Below are 20,618 nucleotides of genomic sequence, written 5' to 3' on the forward strand. Positions count from 1 at the left end.
GTACTTCTGAGGCTGTATAAGGCTGTGGTCAGACCACATTTGGAGTATTGTGAGCAGTTTAGGGCCCCGTATCTAAGGAAAGATATGGTGGCCTTGGAAAGGGTCCAGAGGAGGTTCACAAGACTCTGGGTCTGTACTCGTTGGAGTTCAGAAGGATGAGGGGGGATCTTATTGAAACTTACAGGATACTGCGAGGCCTGGATAGAGTGGACGTGGAAAGGATGTTTCCACTTGTAGGAAAAACTAGAAGCAGAGGACACAATCTCAGACTAAAGGGATGATCCTTTAAAACAGAGATGAGGAATTTCTTCAGCCAGAGGGTGGTAAATCTGTGGAATTCTTTGCCGCAGAAGGCTGTGGAGGCCAAATCACTGAGTGTCTTTAAGACCGAGATAGATAGGTTCTTGATTCATAAGGGGATCAGGGGTTATGGGGAGAAGGCAAGAGAATGGGGATGAGAAAAATATCAGCCATGATTGAATGGCGGAGCAGACTCGATGGGCCGAGTGGTATAAAGAAAGTCTGCCATTGAACAGAAGTAATTTACTTGCTTCTTGTTGACTTCTAGTTTAGCAGCTAAAAATCACCAGTGTGCTCAAAAACCCAAAATGCGATAATGTTGCAGGAAATCCATTAGATTATATTTTTAATCACTGAATGTGGGCATTTCTGGCATGACAAACCTCTATTGCCCATTCCTAATTGTCTTTGAGAAGGCCTGGTGGTATACCACCATCTTGAATCACTTCTAGATTTTGTAGTGCCTTTAGGTAGGGAGTTAAAGGATTTTGACCCAAAAGCAATAAGGAATTGTAATTTTATATATAAGAATGGTGTGCAACCTGGAGGTGGTGCTGTTACCATTGGCCTGCTGTTCTTGCCTTCCAGGTGGTAGAGGATACAGTTTTGGTAGGTGCTTTGGAAAGAACCATGGTGAATTGTAGGTGGTACATTATCATAGAATTTACAGTGCAGAAGGAGGCCATTCGGCCCATCGAGTCTGCACCGGCTCTTGGAAAGAGCACCCTACCCAAGGTCAACACCTCCACCCTATCCCCATAACCCAGTAACCCCATCCAACACTAAGGGCAATTTTGGACACTAAAGGCAATTTATCATGGCCAATCCACTTAACCTGCACATCTTTGGATTGTGGGAGGAAACCGGAGCTCCGGAGGAAACCCACGCACACACTGGGAGGATGTGCAGACTCCGCACAGACAGTGACCCAAGCCGGAATCGAACCTGGGACCCTGGAGCTGTGAAGCAATTGTGCTATCCACAATGCTACTGTGCTGCCCCCACAATGCTACCGTGCTGCCCCATGTTCACTTACTATTTGGTTCAGCAGTAGTGGAAGGAATGAGTGTTTACGGTGATGGATGGGTGCCAATCAAGCGAGCTGCTTTTTCTTGGATGGTGTCGAGCTTCTTGAATATTGTTAGAATTGCAATCATCCAGGCAAGTGGAGAGTTAATCCATCACACTTCTGTCTTGTGCACTGTAGACGGTGAAAAGACTTTGGGAGTGAAACATTACAGGTATATATCTCAGGACTCCACTCCATTTCTGTGTTAGTGTCTCTTAAGTAACCATCCAAATAATGGCCGCCACCTGAATGTACTTAATTTCAACTGATACAATTAACAGCAAGTGCAGATTGACGATGCCTTCCATCATATTTCTAATGATTGGCAGTGGACTGATGGGACAGTGGTTGGCCAGGGTATATATAAGATTGATATAGACATTGAACCCACCATTTTCTGATTAAAAATACAGTTTTAGACAAGCAGTCGCTTGTCACCTTTAAAAACCTTGAAAATACTTGTTTGAATTCCTGTATTATAGATTTTTTGACTAAAATAATGTAGGTAACAAACATTTTGTCTCGTAAGAATGCTGCAATATTGTTAGCCCCCTCCAGCTTTCTATAAATTAATTTGGCAATACTGATGAAGTATGCTTGACATATATGTTTATCCTCTGTGGTGTAAGATTTCAACATGTATGTTTATCCTCTGTGGTGTAAGATTTCAACATGTATGTTTATCCTCTGTGGTGTAAGACCTCACCAAGTGCAGAACCATTTATTACTACTAGGAATGAGTTGCAGTAGTCAAAAACTTTGAAACCAGTCATCTGAAAAATGTTAGAATGTCGGGTTTGTGTGAAACCGCCTGATATTGTTCAACCTTGATGATATATGGCTGTAATACGTCAAAAAAGTAGCCTGTTGCTTCGGGAATAGGATTCAAATGAATTATTGATTGACTTTTGTGCATTATCAAGCCCATACTGGTGGTTTGAGAAAGAATTCGGTTGGAGACAATTCCAGTTTGCGAACATCCAAATTTTAGTCTTTCTCATAATTCAGACTTCTGTCTTGAGGGATCAGTGTCTAAAGTTATTTTCTGCACTGTCTCTGGTACTCCGTCTCCTTTGGGCCTGACGAAAACTTGACATGAGATGCTTAAACTGTAGTCTGACCAGTGCATGATGCAGTTAATGATTGCATTTAATTTAGAAATGTTGTTTTGGTTATATAGTTCAGCATTATGTGGGCTTTTGAGATGTTGGTTGAACAGGGTGAAAGTACCAAGGCTCCAAGATTTCCTCTAACTTTAGCAAAGTAGGGTGGCACAGTGGCGCAGTGGTTAGCACTGCTGCCGCATGGCACCGAGGACCCGGGTTCAAACCCGGCCCTGGGTCACTGTCTGTGTGTAGTATGCACCGCGTCTCCCCGATGTCTGCATGGGTTTCACCCCCACAACCCGGTGTGCAGGGTATGTTGATAGGCCACGCTAAGTTGCCCCTTAATTGGAATTATTTCAAAGTCCACAAAGTTCATCGGGTGGAATCTTACTAGAATTTGGCAAAGTGACAGGCTAGGACTGGAAATTGGTATGTAACTCTGCTGTTTTCTCTCCAGATATTGAGCATCTTTATATTTAAAAAAGTGAATGTGGTTTAAGCTGTCACTCGGGCAGGGCCTGATACAGCTGGCAACCGACTCCACAGCGATCAGGCACCATCATTAAACTCCACCCTGATCAGCAATGAAACAATACGGCCCCCGTATTGGGGGCTCTCTGCCCCTCACCCCATCAGTCATTGCCGCCATTCCGCAACACTGCCCGCCGACGATCATTGCAGGCATTAAGACCATAAGACATAGGAGCGGAAGAAACGCCATTTGGCCCATCGAGTCCACTCCATCATTCAATCATGGCTGATTTCAACTCCATTTACCCGCTCTCTCTCCGTAGCCCTTAATTCCTCGAGAAATCAAGAATTTATCAACTTCTGTCTTAAAGACACTCAACGTCCCGGCCTCCACCGCCCTCTGTGGCAATGAATTCCAGAGACCCACCACTCTGGCTGAAGAAATTTCTCCTCATCTCTGTTCTAAAGTGACTCCCTTTTATTCTAAGGCTGTTTCCCCAGGTCCTAGTCTCCACTGCTAATGGAAACAACTTCCCTACGTCCACCCTATCTAAGTCATTCATTATCTTGTAAGTTTCTATGAGATCTCCCCTCAACCTCCTAAACTCCAATGAATATAATCCCTCAACAATCATCACCAACATTCCCAGCCCCCAGTGCCCACTTCACTTCGCCCCCCTGCTCCCCCGCATGGGGCTCCCACTAGGGTATGCTCCTGGCACGGATAGCCACCCAACCTGTGCCAGGGTACTACCCGGGCATGTCCCTATCCCTCTGCTCACGCAGAGGAAGAGGGGGGGATCATATGGTGGGGGGCCCGTTGATAATATTTAAACACATTAAAATCTATTCAAGTGAGGTTCGCGATCTTTCTGGGCGCGAGCCTCATGCCATTGCAGGGGAGGGGAAAATCTGGATTTTCCACCCACATTGCCAGTCCCGTGCACAGGGAGTGTGGGCTCAAAATTGCCCCCATCATATTCTTGTGACACAGTTTTCCATTCTGTGTACTGTACTTAATATGAATCATAGGATGACTACATTGAAGAAGGAGACCATTTGGCCCATCAAGTCTGCACCAACTCCATGAAAGTGAACCCCACCTAACCGTTGAACACGAAGGGGTGATTTAGCATGACCAATCCACCTAACTTGAACATCTTTGGATTGTGGGAGGAAACCGGAGCACCCGGAGACAACCCACGCAGACACGGGGAGAAAGTGCAAATTTCCCCACACGGTCACCCAAGGCCAGAATTGGTCCCTGGTGCTGTGAGGCAACAGTGCTAATCACTGTGCCACTGTGCTGCCCCACATTTGCTCTCACATATTTTGCAATTCTTGAACTGCTTCCTTCAATGAAATGGCTCCCCTACCTTAACATCTGTTGGAAAATGTGACATTGTCATTGAATTCAAATAGAAATTATTGCAAGTTTTAAACACCAATCCACAGGTACTTCTGCTGCCTGACATAATTCCTCTAACAAATACCTATAGACCAGCAACTTCCTCATTCATTTATAAGGTTTACCCTGGATTCAAATAGCTTGGAGCTTAATCAGTAGTCTTTCATATAGAATTTTGTCACATGTGTCTTAAAAAGTATTGGTATACTAGGTAGGTAAATTCTGGTCAGGCTTTTCACAGGGCAGTTTCTCAGAGAAATGTACAAAATGATCAGGAGAATCTTCGAATCTAAATCATACTAACATGATCCTAAAATTTAATTGATGATCAATTCTATTATTTTACAAAAAATTGAAAACCAGTTGATGTGCAGTTTCTCATATCGCCCAATATGGCCACCTTGTTAGCCTACTATACCACTGATCTTTAATGCACAGTTCTCATTTCCTGGTTAGATACTTGGGCATCACCAACAGATTTTATAATCCACGTAATTTCCCCCTTATAATGAATTCATTTGGAATAAAAGCCAACTTTATACAATGACATATTTGTCCCGAGTCCCCTATCGTATGACTAGATATTAAAACATTCACATCAATACATGTGTACTATATGCTACCAAGTGACAAATTACTTATGATGGTAGGTTAAATTTTGTAACACGCTTCACAAGGGTGATGCTTTAACATTGTTTACTTTGAAAATTGCACAATCTGTTCATGAGCGTAAACAAAATAACTTGTATTTAACACCTTTTAATGAATACTTGAAGATGCATGATAAAGAATGAAAAAATGATTTATGGTAGTAATGCCACTTCTGCTCGCTCTTTACTTCTTGCTGCTGGAAATTGGTATGGGCCGATCCCTTGGTAAAGTGAAGATGTGATGAACATTATCACAAGTCTGGAAATACAGTTGCAGATGTATTGTAGACCTCATTGTGAAGTCCCCAGGCAGCAGAAATATTACTCAAGTACAGATCACTTACAGATCAAGTACTGCATCTTTACTCAGGCTCCTGACGGGCCTCCAGAACCATATCTCCAAGTAGGCCGGCTTTGACGTGACTTTTTGGATTAAAGATCATGCAGGATGGATTAAGTATAACTACTGCTAGAAAACCAGGCACAAACAAGTATGATGCGATACCTGTATTTGCAAACAAGTTGTGCATTGTGGGCTGGTATCTTTACCTATTGAGAAAGATGCCAGGCTAGAGATAGTTAACATACAGGCTACTATGGGTGCAATCTATTGGACTTTAAACCTATTGCGGCCATGTGATGAGGGATAAAATATGAGACTCCCCTATCATGCTACTCAAGTCTGAACTGTAACTGGGATTTTTGTGAATTTAAATGGGTGAAGGTATTCGCTGTCTGCTTAACCATTTACAGACAGTCAGGCAGGCTTTCTTGAATTTAAAACAACATGAAGGTTAGTTTTTATTGAGTTGAAAACCCATCCAGGGAAAGGTATAAAAATATTTTAAAAGGTAATCATGAATGTCTCGACATTTTGACCCAATGAAGGAGCGGCAATATAGTTCCAAGTCAACATAGTTCCAAGTCAACATGGTGTGTGGCTTGGAGGGGCACATTGCAGATGGTGGTGTTCCCATGCAGCTGCTGCCTTTGTCCTTCTAGATGCTAGAGGTCTCGGGTTTGGAAGGTGCTATCAAAAGAACCTTGGGTGAGTTGCTGCAGTCCTTGCAGCTGCTGCTACAATGCATCAGTGATGGAGTGAATATTTATTGTGGAGGATGGGGCACCAATCAAGTAGTCTGCTTTCTCCTGGATGATGTTGGGTTTCTTCAGTGTTGCAGTTGGACGCCAAGCCACTCGCCATCCTGACTTGGAAATAAACCATCATTCCTTCACAGTTGCTGGGCCAAAGTCCTGGACCTCCCTCCCTAACAGCACTGTGGGTGCACCTGTATCACATGGACTGCAGCGGTTCAAGAAGGCAGCTCACCGCTACCTTCTCAAGGGCAATTAGAGATGGGCAATGAATGATTTAGCTAGCGACGCCCACACCCTATGAATGAATAAAAAGGAAACTCATCCAGGCAAGTGGCGAGTGTTCCATTACACTTCTGACTTGTGCCTTGCAGATGGTGGACTGGTTTTGGTAGTCAGGGGGTGAGTTACTCGCCCCAGAATCCCCAACCTCTGACCTCTTATAGCCGCAGTATTTATGTGGCCGGTCAGTTCAGCGAAATGTCAGTTAGTATCCATGAAGCAAACTGGCGATCAACATTTTAGACTCGTACACATTTTGCTTTTTAGTTCTGCAAGATCTAAATTGTTTGCTCGGCAGATGCTGAATGGCCTGCTGTGCATTTTCAGCTTGCATAGCCAGTGTTTTGTTGAGTCCAGTTAATAAAGTGTTCACAGACTCCAATCCGATATAACATTCCGATATAACATTTATCAAAGAATGTGAATGAAACCAGAATTACTCTACTGTGTAGAGAGCCTCTGTCATTCCCCTTGTACAATGGTGCATGGTAAACTGAGATTTTGTTGACAGCAGCCTGAATTGACCACATGGTTTAAAAGTTATGAACAACGGTGACCATCGCAGCCACAGGCAGTGCTATCACATGCCATGTTTTATGGCTTCACATACTTCAGATTTATGCTTACAGAGGTTGAGAAGTCTCCCTGAAAACCTCGGAATATGGCCTCCTTGTAGTGTTTCCTTCCCTACAACTGCCTCTACACATGGGGAATTTCTCCTCCCCATGCCCAAAGGCTGGTTGTTACACAAAGCAGAATAAATGCTTTTTGGATTAAAGTAAATTTTATAAGTGAGCTTTCCCCTCCTGTTAGGGTGGAGATCAACCTGTCCACCCATGCCCTGGCGTGGTGGGGGGACCTGCTGGAATTCTTGACGCTTGAAAAGGTCAGATTTGAACTGAGGGGAAGGATGGAGGGGTTCTACAATTCATGGGCGTAATTCATTATGCACTTTCGAGAATTCGGGGCTTTTCACAGTAACTTCATTGCAGTGTTAGTGTAAGCCTACTTGTGACAATAAAGATTATTATTGTTATTATTATGCAGAGAGTGGTTAGGACCTGGAATGCACTAGGATGGTGGAGGCAGATACAATTGTGGCTTACCACAGGAAATTGGATAAATACCTAAATACAAATAAACTAGAGCTATGGGTAGAGGGTGGTCGGGCAGGTGGTAGTGGTGGATCTAGTGAGTTGCTCTTGTAGAGAGCTGGCATAAATGTGACCGGCCAAATGGCCTCCTTGTGTGCTGTAGCCATTCTATGATTCTATGACATGCTTATTAGTAAAAGTCAAACCCCACGTGGTTTTGATATATTTCTGCATATAATGAACACTCCTTCCCATCATTTTTTGATATATTTTGAAAATTTGAGTCTCATGGGAGTGAGTATGCATGTATTTCAGATACCTATTGATGTCTGACTGTTACATCTAATGTTATCATTATTTTCAAATGTAACTGCTTAGTATGCTATTGAACTGAATTCTTTAGCAGTACCTGCTAAAGACAGTAGATGTTTATAGAATTTACTTGTATTGGTTCCTTTACTCTTTGCATTATGGTGATTTTTAGTGACCCTGTGCACGTGATTAAATTAGTCATTTTAAAGAAGCCAGGCTGAGTATACTTGTCCTCAAAAATCTTTGTCCAAATTCTAATTGAACTTTAGCATAGTGTCACAAAATGGTAGGATAATAATAATCTTTATTGCCACAAGTAGGCTTACATTAACACTGCAATGACGTTACTGTGATAAACCCCTCGTCGCAACTTTCTGCCGCCTGTTCGGGTACACTGAGGGAGAATTCAGAATGTTCGAATTACCGAACAGCACGTCTTTCGGGACTTGTGGGAGGAACCGGGAGTACCCGGAGGAAACCCACGCAGACACGGGGAGAACGTGCAGACTCTGCACAGACAGTGACCCAAGTCGGGAATTGAACCTGGGACTCTGGAGCTGTGAAGCAACAGTGCTAACCACTGTGCTATCGTGCTACTCTATGCTATAAAAATGAATGTATTGATTTTTGCACAAGTAAAATCGAACTGCCATGTATTTTGTAAACTGTCTGGGCAGCAAGTAAGAGAAAGGAAGGAACAGGAATGAATAGGGAACAGGGTGATCTTTGCAATTAATACATTTTGTAGTCATTGAGTGCTGTGAGCCAGAAAGCAGGCTAGTCACAGATGAGGTAAAAGAAGCAACAGCGAGAGTGAGGCAGCCATCCTCAGGAAATGGCTCAGCTAAGGTGAAGTGCTGAAGGCAAAAGCCAGTTTGTGAAAAAGATTGTTTTCTTTGCTGAACCGAAGATCATTCCCAAGTCCTGGTCACTTGGGCTGTATGGTGTGGTAGTCACTGGCCAGATTTGACCAATAGATTTATGGTTGTTGTTTGGGAAACCGAGGAATCTCAGAGTTTAAGGTTGTGGGGGAAACAATGCTTTTGGATTTCCAGTTTTTGAGGGATTAAGTGCTTACTGTTAATAAAGGATCTTTGGAGAAAAACAGATTTGAACCCGTAGAACCTCTACAGTGCAGAAGGAGGCCATTCGGCCCATTAAGCCTGCACCGACCCTCTGAAAAAGTACCCCACCGAGGCCAACTCCACGCCCTATCCCTGTAACCAACCTAACCTGCACATATTGGGTGGCACAGTGGTCAGCACTGCTGCCTCACAGCTCCAGGGACCCGGTTTAATTCTGACCTCGGGTGACTGTCTGGAGTTTGCACTTTCTTCCTGTGTCTGCGAGGGTTTCCTCCGGGTGCTCCGGTTTCCTCCCACTGTCCAAAAATGTGCAGGTTAGTTGGATGGGCCATGCTAAATTGCCCCTTAAGTGTCCAAAGGTTGGGTGGGGGTTACTGGGTTATGGGAATAGGGTGGAACTGTGGGCTTAAGTAGGGTGCTCTTTCAAGGGCCGGTGTAGACTCGATGGGCCGAATGGCCACCTCCTGCACTGTAAATTTTATGATTTGGCGACCAAGGGGCAGTTTGGCACAGCCAATCCACTAACCTGCACATCTTTGGACTTTGGGAGGAAACCGGAGCAGCCGGAGGAAACCCATTAATATGCTGAAGTAAAATATTGTTCTTTGTCCTGTTTAATTATCTTTCTTCTACATGAATAAATACTTTTATTGTTGATAAATGAATGAAATTTGAATTCTCACTTTCCGCAAACGTTTTTCACTAATATCCAACACGAAACACCATGCAAAACCAGTGTTTCAGTTTGGAATACCCTCACACATAACATAGTGGGGTTTCGTAATAATAGATAACCCATTAACTAAAAGTAAGTTAGTAAGTATATATTCATGTGAATTTTAATTAAGTTCCACATGCTCCAGAATTTTCTCATTCATAATTTTAAATTCATAAATCGTTATTTCTTAGCTGAAAGTTAAGCAATCTAATTTGTATTTGGATTTTCCTTTCGGAGAACCCTTTGATTTTGCATTCCTTAGCCAACCTGTGTACTGACCCTTGTTTTTTCCCCCCCCAACTTCTCCATTTTTAAAGGGTCGTATTTCTTGTGCCAATGTTCTAAGTGATCTTTATGCCATGGGTGTCACAGAGTGTGACAATATGTTGATGCTGCTTGGAGTCAGCAATAAAATGTCAAGCAAGGTAAGATACAATATTAACAAAGGCATTCAAATAATGCCAGTCAGAATCCATGGTGTTTGTAGATTTTATTAAGCGACTACGTTTATTTTTGCTTCTATTTCTTTAAAGTGAATAGAGTTCTGGGATGAAAAACTAAGCTATGTAACAGTAAAAAGAACTGTAAGCAAAAGTGCTGCGTACACGGATCAGTTAGCATCTGTGAAGAAAACAAGATGATCAACATTTGAACTCGTACACATCTTTCTTTTCTGTTCTGTAGAAGGATAAGGGTCCAAGATATCATTTGTTTGTTCAGCAGATACTGACTGGCCTGCTGTGCATTTCTCGTACTTCCTGCTTGCATAACCAGTGTTTTGCTGAGTCCAGTTAAAAAAGTGATCCCAGACCCCAGTACAACATAACATTTATCATAGAATGTGAATGAGACCAGGATAAGTCTCTCCAGGCTCCCAACTGTCAATTTACGATGTTACAGTGTCTTTGACATGAGTGCCAAATTGGCGAGTGTGTTACATAGAATTGAAGAGGAAAGAGTGCTGGCTACGTTTTTCTTTAAATCTTTAAAAATATGGAATTGTAGAGTCGTATAATTATTATTCATAATAGTCATTCAGATATGTAAAACATTGCAGTTTCCTGTTGTTGTATGGTTGATTTTATAATTATAAGAGGGTATGTATAATAGTAAAGGTGAGTTCTTCCCCATGAGAAAGAACCTATTATAGCCACTCTTGTACACATCTAAACATGTTTGAGAGTAAATTTGCTGCATTGTTGTCACTGCTATTCCTCCATTTTCTTAGCCAGAGTCTGGATGTCAGAAGCTGCCGAACAAGATAGAAAGTTAGTACATGGACAAACAGCGTTGAGAATTTAATGCTGCATCCATTTAGATTAGTGCACAGTTCCACAAAGGCGAGTAGTTCTCTGGTAATTTGTTGATTTATTCTTGTGAAAGCCTCAACGCTGAACACCTGGCAAGTCTCGTTAAATGTCCCAGATGCCATATCTGATATTGATCTCTGATGTTCAAATAAACATGCATGTCAGCATGTGACAAAAACAACACTCAGGAGGTCTAGTTCTGTTACTTTGTTTGCACCCTCCATACACACGGTGTGTGCTTTAATCACCTATTTCAGTGTAGGCCAGACATCAAATCTTGGACTTCCCTAATCCAGTTGACTGACTGATAACTATTTTGTGAGAAATGCCCTACTGGACTATTTTCAAGGTGGTGATCACTACACTTGAAGAAAGAGATTGATCACTTGAAGTGATTCTAACTGACCTCGACACTACATTTGAGTTGGCATCTTGCTTTGAAATCTTAGCATTCAGGTAAAGTAGTGAAAACAAAAATCTCCAGTCTCATTCAAATGGATTTGTATGCTGGGATGTTTGGGGAATAATACTGGAGGTCTGAATTCAACTTTCTTACCTCCGCTTATTTTTATAATGAAATATTGAAGTATATAAATTGCCATTAAAAAGAAAATAAATTTATTGGTTCTATTTATAATGGGGTCCAGTTTAATGGCTGGTTCGTTTTTAAGTGTGTGAAATCAATTGTAACGTTTAAGTCAGCCATGTCTCAGCTTGTAGATAAAGTGGATATTGCGCTGTTTCCTGCAATGTATTCCCATGATTTTTAAAAACATTAGAGTACCCAATTATTTTTTCCAATTAAGGGGCAATTTAATGTGACCAATCTAACTAGCCTGCACATGTTTGGGTTGTGAGCATGAGATCCATGCACACACGGGGAGAATGTGCAAACTCCACATGGACAGTGACCCGGGGCCGGGATTGAACCTGGGCCCTCAGCGTCATGAGACAGAGTGCTAACCACTGCGCCGCCATGGCACCCCTGATGTATTCCCATGAATAACAAACAAATTTATGCCCTTTTGAACACTACTATTATTCCATTTCATTTAAAGTGAAAATAAATTTAAATGAGCCCTGTAACACATGCTGTAAATGCTTAGCAGAAAAATGTTTCCCTTACCAAGAGTGCAGTATAAACCTTAATAGTTTGCAATGCAGAACTGTGCATTGATAATGACCCCACTTAATACGAATTGGCAAGTGTTTTCCAGTCTCAAAATTATTTTTTTAAGAAAATATTTCGGGCTGACACACGTAAAGAAAGAAAAAAAAAGAACCCCCCCCGCCCCCGCTCTATTCCCTAGCTGCCCGTAAACTATATTCTCTGTCCCGTTGTAACATTGCCATGCCTCCTGTTTTCCTCCCCTCCCCTCTTTTTCCCTCCACCCCCTTACTGCTGACATAGTTTGTCTTTACCTGTGCTCCCCTGCCGGCTTCCGTCTGGCAAATATTCTGAAATGGAATGTAATTGCTAATTGGAGATAGTGTGGACTGGTCTATCTGCATTTTTCCTTGAATTAGTCTATGAGCGGCTGCCATCTTGGGGCTATCCCTTGAATTGATCCTCTCAAAGTGAATTTAATTTTCTCCAGACTGAGAAACCCTGCCATATCGCTGACCCACACTCCTGACTTCGGGGGCTCCGAGTCCCTCCATCCCAGTAAAATCCGTCTCTGGGCCACCAGGGAGGAGAAGACCAGAACATCGGCCTCCCTCCACCCCGCCTTGGCCCCTGGACCTTCCGATACCCCAAATATTGCCAATTCTGGACTTGGAGTTGCTCTACCTTCCAGGACTTCCGACATAACATCTGCAAATCCCTGCGAGAATTCCCTCCGTTTCGGACATGCCCAAAACATATGGACATGGTTGGCCGGGCTACCCCCACACCGCCCACATCTGTCCTCCACCTCCTCAAAGAATCTGCTCATCCGGGCTACCATCATGTGGGCCCTGTGGACCACCTTAAACTAGACAGTCTAAACTTATTTGTTGTATCTAGTGATAGTTTGTCTTTACCTGTGCTCCCCTGCCGGCTTCCGTCTGGCAAATATTGCTAATTAGAGAGAGTGTGGACTGGTCTATCTGCATTTTTGTGCTGATGTGGATTGGTTCAGGTCAGCATCAAAGCAATATAATTTTAATATCGATTATGGAACTTTAACAGATGTAAGACACACTGGTTACTTTGTTTTTAAAAAAATTTAAATTTAGAGTACCCAATTCATTTTTTACAAATATGGGGCAATTTAGCGAGGCCAATCCACTAGCCTGCACATCTTTGGGTTGTGGGGGTGAAACCCACGCAAACACGGGGAGAATGTGCAAACTCCACACGGTCAGTGACCCAGAGCCAGGATCGAATCTGGGACCTTGGCGCCTTGAGGCAGCAGGGCTAACCCACTGTGCCACCGTGCTGCCCCACTGGTTACTTTGATACCCTTTCTGCAAGATTCATGTCCAGTCCAGACTATTGGAGAAAAGATTATTCTCGCTGCTAGGGATGCTATATGAAATTGATTTGGGCAACTTGCACCTCGGTTTTAATTGTTATACACAGCACCAAATCTACCACAGACACAGCTACAAATAGTAAACGCATTTAGAGGCCATATATATGCCTTGAGTGAGAAGTAAAAGCTATTCATACTGATCAGTAAGAGTGTTGAACCACGCCTGCAGACCAAATGTAAAAAGTTACATTAACGTTCCTTTTGCATTACGGTAGCATGGAGGCACAGTGGTTAGCACGGCTGCCTCACAGCGCCGAGGACCCAGGTTCGATCCCGGCTCTGGATCACTGTCTGTGTGGAGTTTACACATTCTCCCCGTGTCTGCGTGGGTCTCACCCTCACAACCCAATATGTGCTGGGTAGGCGAATTGGCCACTCTAAATTGCCCCTTAATTGGTTAAAAAAAAATTGGGTACTCTAATTTTTAAAAAAATATTCCTTTTGCAAATATCTGAAACCAGGCATATCTACAGATAATGGTGTTCCGACTAAGGATTAACCAACCTATGAAGCAGTGCTTTTCAAATCCTCAGACTTCTAGAATTCAAATAGAATAAAATAATGAATAAGAAATAGAACTTGAGTTACCTTGCTTTTATTGGTTGGATTATCAGAATCCTCTGGCTACATTGGCTGCTGCCAAGGTCGGGAACAGTGAGATGATGGGGTTATTGCATGTGGTTAGGTCAGTCGCAGGGATCTGACCCAAGCTGTTACTAGGATCTGAAGTAATGACTTAATGAACATTAAATAGAAAGAAATCTCAATTTGACTTTTAAAAGTAATTAGGTACAGGAACCTAATTGATATAATTGTGAACTAGTAATCCAGAGATGGTGAGTTCAAATTCCACCATGGTAAATTGTGAAATTGAATTAAATAAATCTGATAATTTGCAGACTAGCACCAGCTAATGGCAGTGGAAGTTGATGTGCATTGCAAACTCCACGGATTCACTAATGTCCTTCAGGGATGAGAATCTAGCACCTCTATCCAGTGTGACCTGTGCCTGACTCCAGCCTCACACTATGGTTGATTCTTTCTGCCCTCTGGGCAACTAGGGATGGACAATAAATATTGGCTTTCCAGTCTCATTCGCATATCAAGACGTTTTAAAACATTGCAATTGATAGGTATGCAGTATAGATTTTACATCATGACTTGTACACCAATTTATAAAATGTTAATATCTGAAACTGGCTTTTAAGATATTCAAATCATTTCAGAGTTTAATTGTGTTTTATGTACAGGAGCGGGACAAAGTAATGCCACTAATAATACAGGGTTTTAAAGATGCAGCAGATGAGGCAGGTACATCAGTTACTGGCGGACAAACGGTATTAAACCCATGGATCATTTTGGGAGGTGTGGCCACTACAGTCTGCCAACCGAATGAATTCATCATGTAAGTTTAATCCATGGTGTATACAATTATTGTAACATGGAATATGGTTTGAATGTATAATGGATCAATGATTATGGCCTTTTTTGTGTTCTAAAGAACAACTTGTTTTGCTTGTTATTCAGGGTTTATTTTGAATTTAGTCATTGGTTTATAAAGAGTTGACTATAAACTGAAAGTGTTGGAACTGATGCCTGTGGATTACAATTTTCATTGTTTTCACTCCTAACGGATCTGATAACTGTATAACTCATTACAACGCAGCATAGATAATAACCAGTATAGCTCATTGCAATGCAGCATAGAGAACTTTTCCAATCACCAATAGGGTTACACTCCAATTGATATAAGATGCCAAACAGTGCACTAAAAATATTGTCAAAATGAATCCAAACCTTGTATTCCACGCAGCCAATATTCAAGTCCACACAAAAGAAGAAAAATAACCATGGAAAATCATCGAATGGGTTTCTTCCTTGCATTGTATTAATTAGACATACACAAATGGACAGAGCATCATGCATTTTGTTTTTCCCACTGCAATTTATAGGCATTATTTATCTCCGTGAAACTGGGATGTTAAAAGGGGGACAGAACATTTTTTGAATAAGATTCATAAATTTTGCAGATCCAATGTCATCAGATACTCTGGACTGCAGTTTGTTTGGTTTCTGTAAATATTGTACTTTTATGTTAGAAGAACAATAATCTGAATTTTTCAACTTGAGATGATTTTGTGTCAATTTTAACTTAGTAGTGTGATTTGTTTACATTTTATTTAGAAAACATTAAATTCTAAGATTTTTACCTCCTCATACATATTGATTTGTTTTTTTCTGAACTGGCTTTTTGAAGCAGGGATCTTTACTTGGCACCTCCTCCAGTCATGGTAATCAAGGTTGAAATCTCACCATTAGGCATTTAGAAGCATGACCCTGTGTCATGCCACCCTGACACAGGTTTTTAGTACTGGCTAATTAGGAATGTGCATTCGGAATTGTAAACTTATTAGCTGTTGGTTTACTAAAAACATTGTATTATTGTCCAAAAAAAACTTTTGAACCCAATAGAAAAGATCTGATCACTTTATGAAGAGTTTGAATTTTCTAAAAATTCCTTTTCTTTCAGAAGTATAAACTTTTGCAGAATTTTATCCATTGGAAGTTGTTATAGTTTTGGCAGGTTGAACTTTCAATATTTGCACAGAGCAAAGCTTTGATTTTCAATAAAATTGCACTCAGCTGGAGTTGCTGCAAATTTGTGTACGCAGCATTCCATTTATATGCCTCAAGTAGCAAATTGTGAATTTGCACAAATGAAATGCGCCAAAATGGCATAGAAAAATGTTGATTTTGCACATCCCATTTTTGAGTAGTTACATTTTCCTTTAGAAAGAATCGCAATTCAAAATATTGACATGATGGCTATCTAAAAGACACTTTAAATGTGCTTGGTTTGAATTTAAATGAATACTACACGAAAGTAAACACGAGTGATTTGAATTTCCATGCTTCTGAAGACTGTTGTAGGACTGCTCTGTGATGTCTATATATGTATCCACACTTGAGTGCACTGACCAGAAAGGCCTGGTGTTTGCATAAATACTTCACGTAGGCTGATACCAAAAGATGGATCAAACTTATACTGTTGAAAAATTGTGTATCTTTTGCCTTCCAAAACAACAGTTGGTTTAATTGATGAGCATCAGTCTTGAAGGGTAGCAATATTGTGGTGAATCCAAATATATTGTGGTTTGTTATACTACTAATTGGCTGCTTGTAATTATATATACAGCCTTGTCTGTTCACACTCGACTTTGAGCTTTAGGCTAGCACAAGCTTTAACTAGTCATAAAATGTAGGTAATTGCCATTTGATCATTTAAATCAAATTCTAATAAATAGAAATGACTTTCCAGTTGCTCAAGCCCTGAAAGAATGCTCAAATAACAGAATGCTGTTTACTGATATTGTTCTCCTCTCAAAAGTGCCTGCTCTCTCCAGCACAGAAAAAATTAGAACCTTGTCTTGTAGGAAATTACAGGCAAAACGTGCACCACCAGAGTACTATGTCGCCCTCTGCTGCTGTCATTTTGATATTTTTCCCATTTCATTGCCAATAAAAATGTTAATTTTTTTTTTTAAATATGAAAAATTTGCCTTGGCTTCTTTCTGACTCCATGAGTAATTGATCCATAAAGAACAAGAAGGTCATAAATTTAATCGTGTCTAATCTCAGCCAAGACTGCAGTCATCATGCTATAATTGACATTAGAGCCCAGAGGCTAAGAAGAAAAGTTGGTTGAGTGACTGTTATTGAAAGTACATGCCTCCAGATATGTTCTGAGGGTGTGTCAAACTTGACTGTTGTGCTCTCTGGGGTAAATTAGCCTACCACACTCTCTAGGGTAGTTTGGAAAATGTCTGGGTGGTTATGAAAGCAATACCACAAAAGGAGACAATACCATCAGGAAGAACAGGAATAATTTTGTGGGGAGGAAATAATTACCTTGTTATGTTGCTAACTTTTGGTTGGCTCTTAATTCGTAATTTACTCTGTTTGTTTAACCTTTGTTCTAGAGTCGCCAGGTATCTTTATGATACCGCCACGAGGTTCAAGTTCAAGTAATGATCAATAACTCAACACACCAATTAGTAAGATTCAAATCAAAACCCATTTATTATACACAGTAAATCACTACTCATGCATAAACTCTACTTTCTAGACTATTCCTCTCACTAAAAGGCCTATACTTAGCTTCGGAGTTGGCCTGCCAGGTCAGGGGAACAAATGGCCTCTCGTTCAGGTCATGAGTCTGCAGGTTTCAAAAGCTGGTATGGACTTGTAGCTAGGAGCACCTATCTCGTAGCGAGCGTTGACTTGAGACTTACTTGGTTGGCGGCCACTGGACAGTTCACTCTCAGGGGTTACTTCACGTTGCTGAGTGACACTGTCAAGAAGGACGATTTGAACTTGGGGGCTTTACTTTATAGTCCCCAGGGGCTTCCCGCCCTTCGGGGCGGACCCCCTACCTGGTTCCAAGTGATTGGACTGCGTTCCGATCACTTGGATCGATTTCTCCAATACTGGAGTTGTTCCCTGATCGCTCGGCGGTCCCTAAATGTCCGTTGGCCTTCCTTTGTCTTGGCTCCTGCTGGCGCTGAGGAGTCTGGCTTGGCTTTATTCACCTTTACTGTTACAATTGTGCCTTGGAGCTGCACATTACTATGCAGATGGCTGCTGGTCTCAGTGCTGTCTGGTTTCTTACAGGTTTCAATACACATGATTTCTGTATTTGCTAGTCTTTCCCCGTGTTGGCTGAATTTCCGTTCAACCTTTGCGGTTCTCCATTTTAAGTCGGGAAGTGGCCAACCCAGGTGGCTACAGTTAGTTGTGTTTATTTCTCTTGTATAGAAATGGCACCTTCTCACCTTTGTGCATCAGGATATTTTACTTGCTTGCAGTCCAAGGGTAAATTTTGGGTATGCTGCTGCTGAAGCCTTCGGTCTTAAACTAACTTAAGTTGTCCACTTGTCAATGTTATTTGTATTTCAGTAGTTATGGGTATGTAGCTTAGCTAATAAGTTGACAGATGGAGTAGCAAGTTATTCGTCGTGTTTTTCTTCATGATGTGTTAAAATAATTAAATATTTTGCAGGCCAGACAATGCAGTACCAGGTGATGTTTTGGTACTAACGAAACCACTTGGGACTCAAGTAGCAGTTGCTGTGCACCAGTGGCTAGATATTGTGAGTATTTGGACACCAATAATAGTGTAGTATTTGGCTTTTAAGTTATCTGATGAGGTAGCTTAGTTATTTATTTTCTCCTTCTACCAAACAATAAGGACACGCTGTTTAATTTTCATCATTCAATTTGAATATTTGATTCTTTTTCAAACTGTTGTGTTGGAAAATTACTGTTATTGCCATGGTTGCAACAATATGTTTTTTTTCGTTAACTTAAATAACGCGACACTTTATCACTGACTTTTATGAGGTATTCTGGTGGTTGAATGCACAGGTAACATGCTATTTAAAATAAATAAATAATCTTTATTGTCACAAGTAAGCTTGCATTAACACTGCAATGAAGTTACTGTGAAAAGCCCCTAGTCGCCACATTCTAGCGCCTGTTTGGGTACACAGGAACAATTCAGAATTCTCAGCTGGTACGGGAATTGATCCTGCGCTGCTGGCCTTGTTCTGCATCACAAACCAGCCCAGCTGTCTAGCCCACTGAGCTAGACCAAGGAGTAATTTTAGGAATTTGCATTCTTTTCATTGGACCTGCTTTTGCAGTGCTCATCGAAAATTCAGGCTTGATGCCGGGAGTGTATATTCGTAAATTTAAACTAATATAAAGAAGGTATTTTCAGCATAATTTCATGATAACTGCTCAATGTTTTTATAAACAGCCAGAAAAATGGAATAAGATTAAACTTGTTGTCACTCAAGAGGATGTGGAGTTGGCTTACCAGGAAGCAATGATGAATATGGCACGTTTGAACAGAACCGGTATGCACTGAATGATTTGTTATATTGTTCATAACACAATATCGAATAATTTGTCCTTCAAGAAAATAAGTCTCATCCTACTTGACAATGTGTGCTAGACTAAATTTTCAGAACAATTGTATATACCGTATTGTTGCTAGTCTCTTCATTAATAAATAGGTAGCTTTTCTACCTATTGTATGTGAAAAGTGAAATTGTTGCCTAATTCTCTGCCATCCTCTAAGGACATTTCCCCCAATTTTATTATTTAACTCCAGCTACAACTTGGTTATTAATATCGTCACTGAGATAGGTCAAACAATTAATCACCCCCCATAAGTAGACTTGCGAAAGTGAGAAGAAAATCGTTATCAAACTGTTTAGCCTGCTGAAATTGTAGACTCTAGCTCTTTGTTATTACCATTTATTTCCTTTCTGGCCACAGGAAGTTGTAGCTAAACACTAGCCAATCATTGTTAGAATTGAAACACCGTCCTATGTCCATCCAGAAAAATCAAATGTTTCTCCTTTCTGAAAGAGTTTAGCGAAGAACATTTAAAAGCTGAAACACAAATTAACATTCACTTAAAATACAATTACTAAATCAGGTATGACTAATTGTAATTATGATAGATTATTAGCCCAGACTGGCTTACTGGTCCAGTAACATGAAAATGAAATGAAATGGAAATCGCTTATTGTCACAAGTAGGCTTCAAGTGAAGTTACTGTGAAAATCCCCCAGTTGCCACATTCCGGTGCCTGTTCGGAGAGGCTGGTACGGGAATATAACTGCTGCACCACCATATCTTCAGATTGAAGGAGTGCCAATTTGAATGATATGGCGCACAGGGTTAGCCTTCTAAACAGGCCTCGCTCTTCTCTGCCAAAACTGATCACTACTCAATGTGGTATGGAACAAGTCCAACTAAGAGTTCTGGACTTGGCTTCAGGGAATTAAACTGGTCCAGTGGAAGGGAAATCATTGGGGGATAGTATTTTGGTGGTCATGATCATAATGCAGTTAGAATTTAGTATAGAAAAGGACGATGATAGACCATGCGCAAAAGTTCTCCAGTGAGAAAAGCCAGTTTTACTAAGCTGAGCTGTGGTTCAGAAGAAAAGTGGAGTAGAACAGCTAGTTAACTGAAGTTAAATCAGTGTTGAAGCACTGGTAGGCATTCAGGAGACTGTGGTTCAAAACAAATATGTCCCATGAAGAAAAACAATAGAAATCCCAATGTGAAGGTGCGTACAAGGAAAATAAAGTAAAAAAAGGAAGTTGATGTCACGTATGGAGAGC

The 20,618-nt window shown here is 41.2% G+C and overlaps 1 protein-coding gene across 2 annotated transcripts in view; it reads left to right on the top strand.

Annotated features, from left to right (window-relative positions):
- The window catches only part of sephs1 (selenophosphate synthetase 1), a 69,981-nt gene that overhangs the window by 39,879 nt on the left and 9,484 nt on the right, over positions 1 to 20,618 (top strand). For both annotated transcript variants that reach the window (XM_072470990.1, XM_072470989.1), the window contains exons 3-6: positions 9,908 to 10,015; positions 14,670 to 14,824; positions 18,479 to 18,569; positions 19,238 to 19,337. In XM_072470990.1, coding sequence (XP_072327091.1) covers positions 9,908 to 10,015; positions 14,670 to 14,824; positions 18,479 to 18,569; positions 19,238 to 19,337 — 454 coding nt within the window. The remainder of the gene's footprint in view (positions 1 to 9,907; positions 10,016 to 14,669; positions 14,825 to 18,478; positions 18,570 to 19,237; positions 19,338 to 20,618) is intronic.

The sequence above is a fragment of the Scyliorhinus torazame genome, chromosome 13, assembly GCF_047496885.1.
Source record: "Scyliorhinus torazame isolate Kashiwa2021f chromosome 13, sScyTor2.1, whole genome shotgun sequence".
Taxonomy (NCBI): Eukaryota; Metazoa; Chordata; class Chondrichthyes; order Carcharhiniformes; family Scyliorhinidae; genus Scyliorhinus; species Scyliorhinus torazame.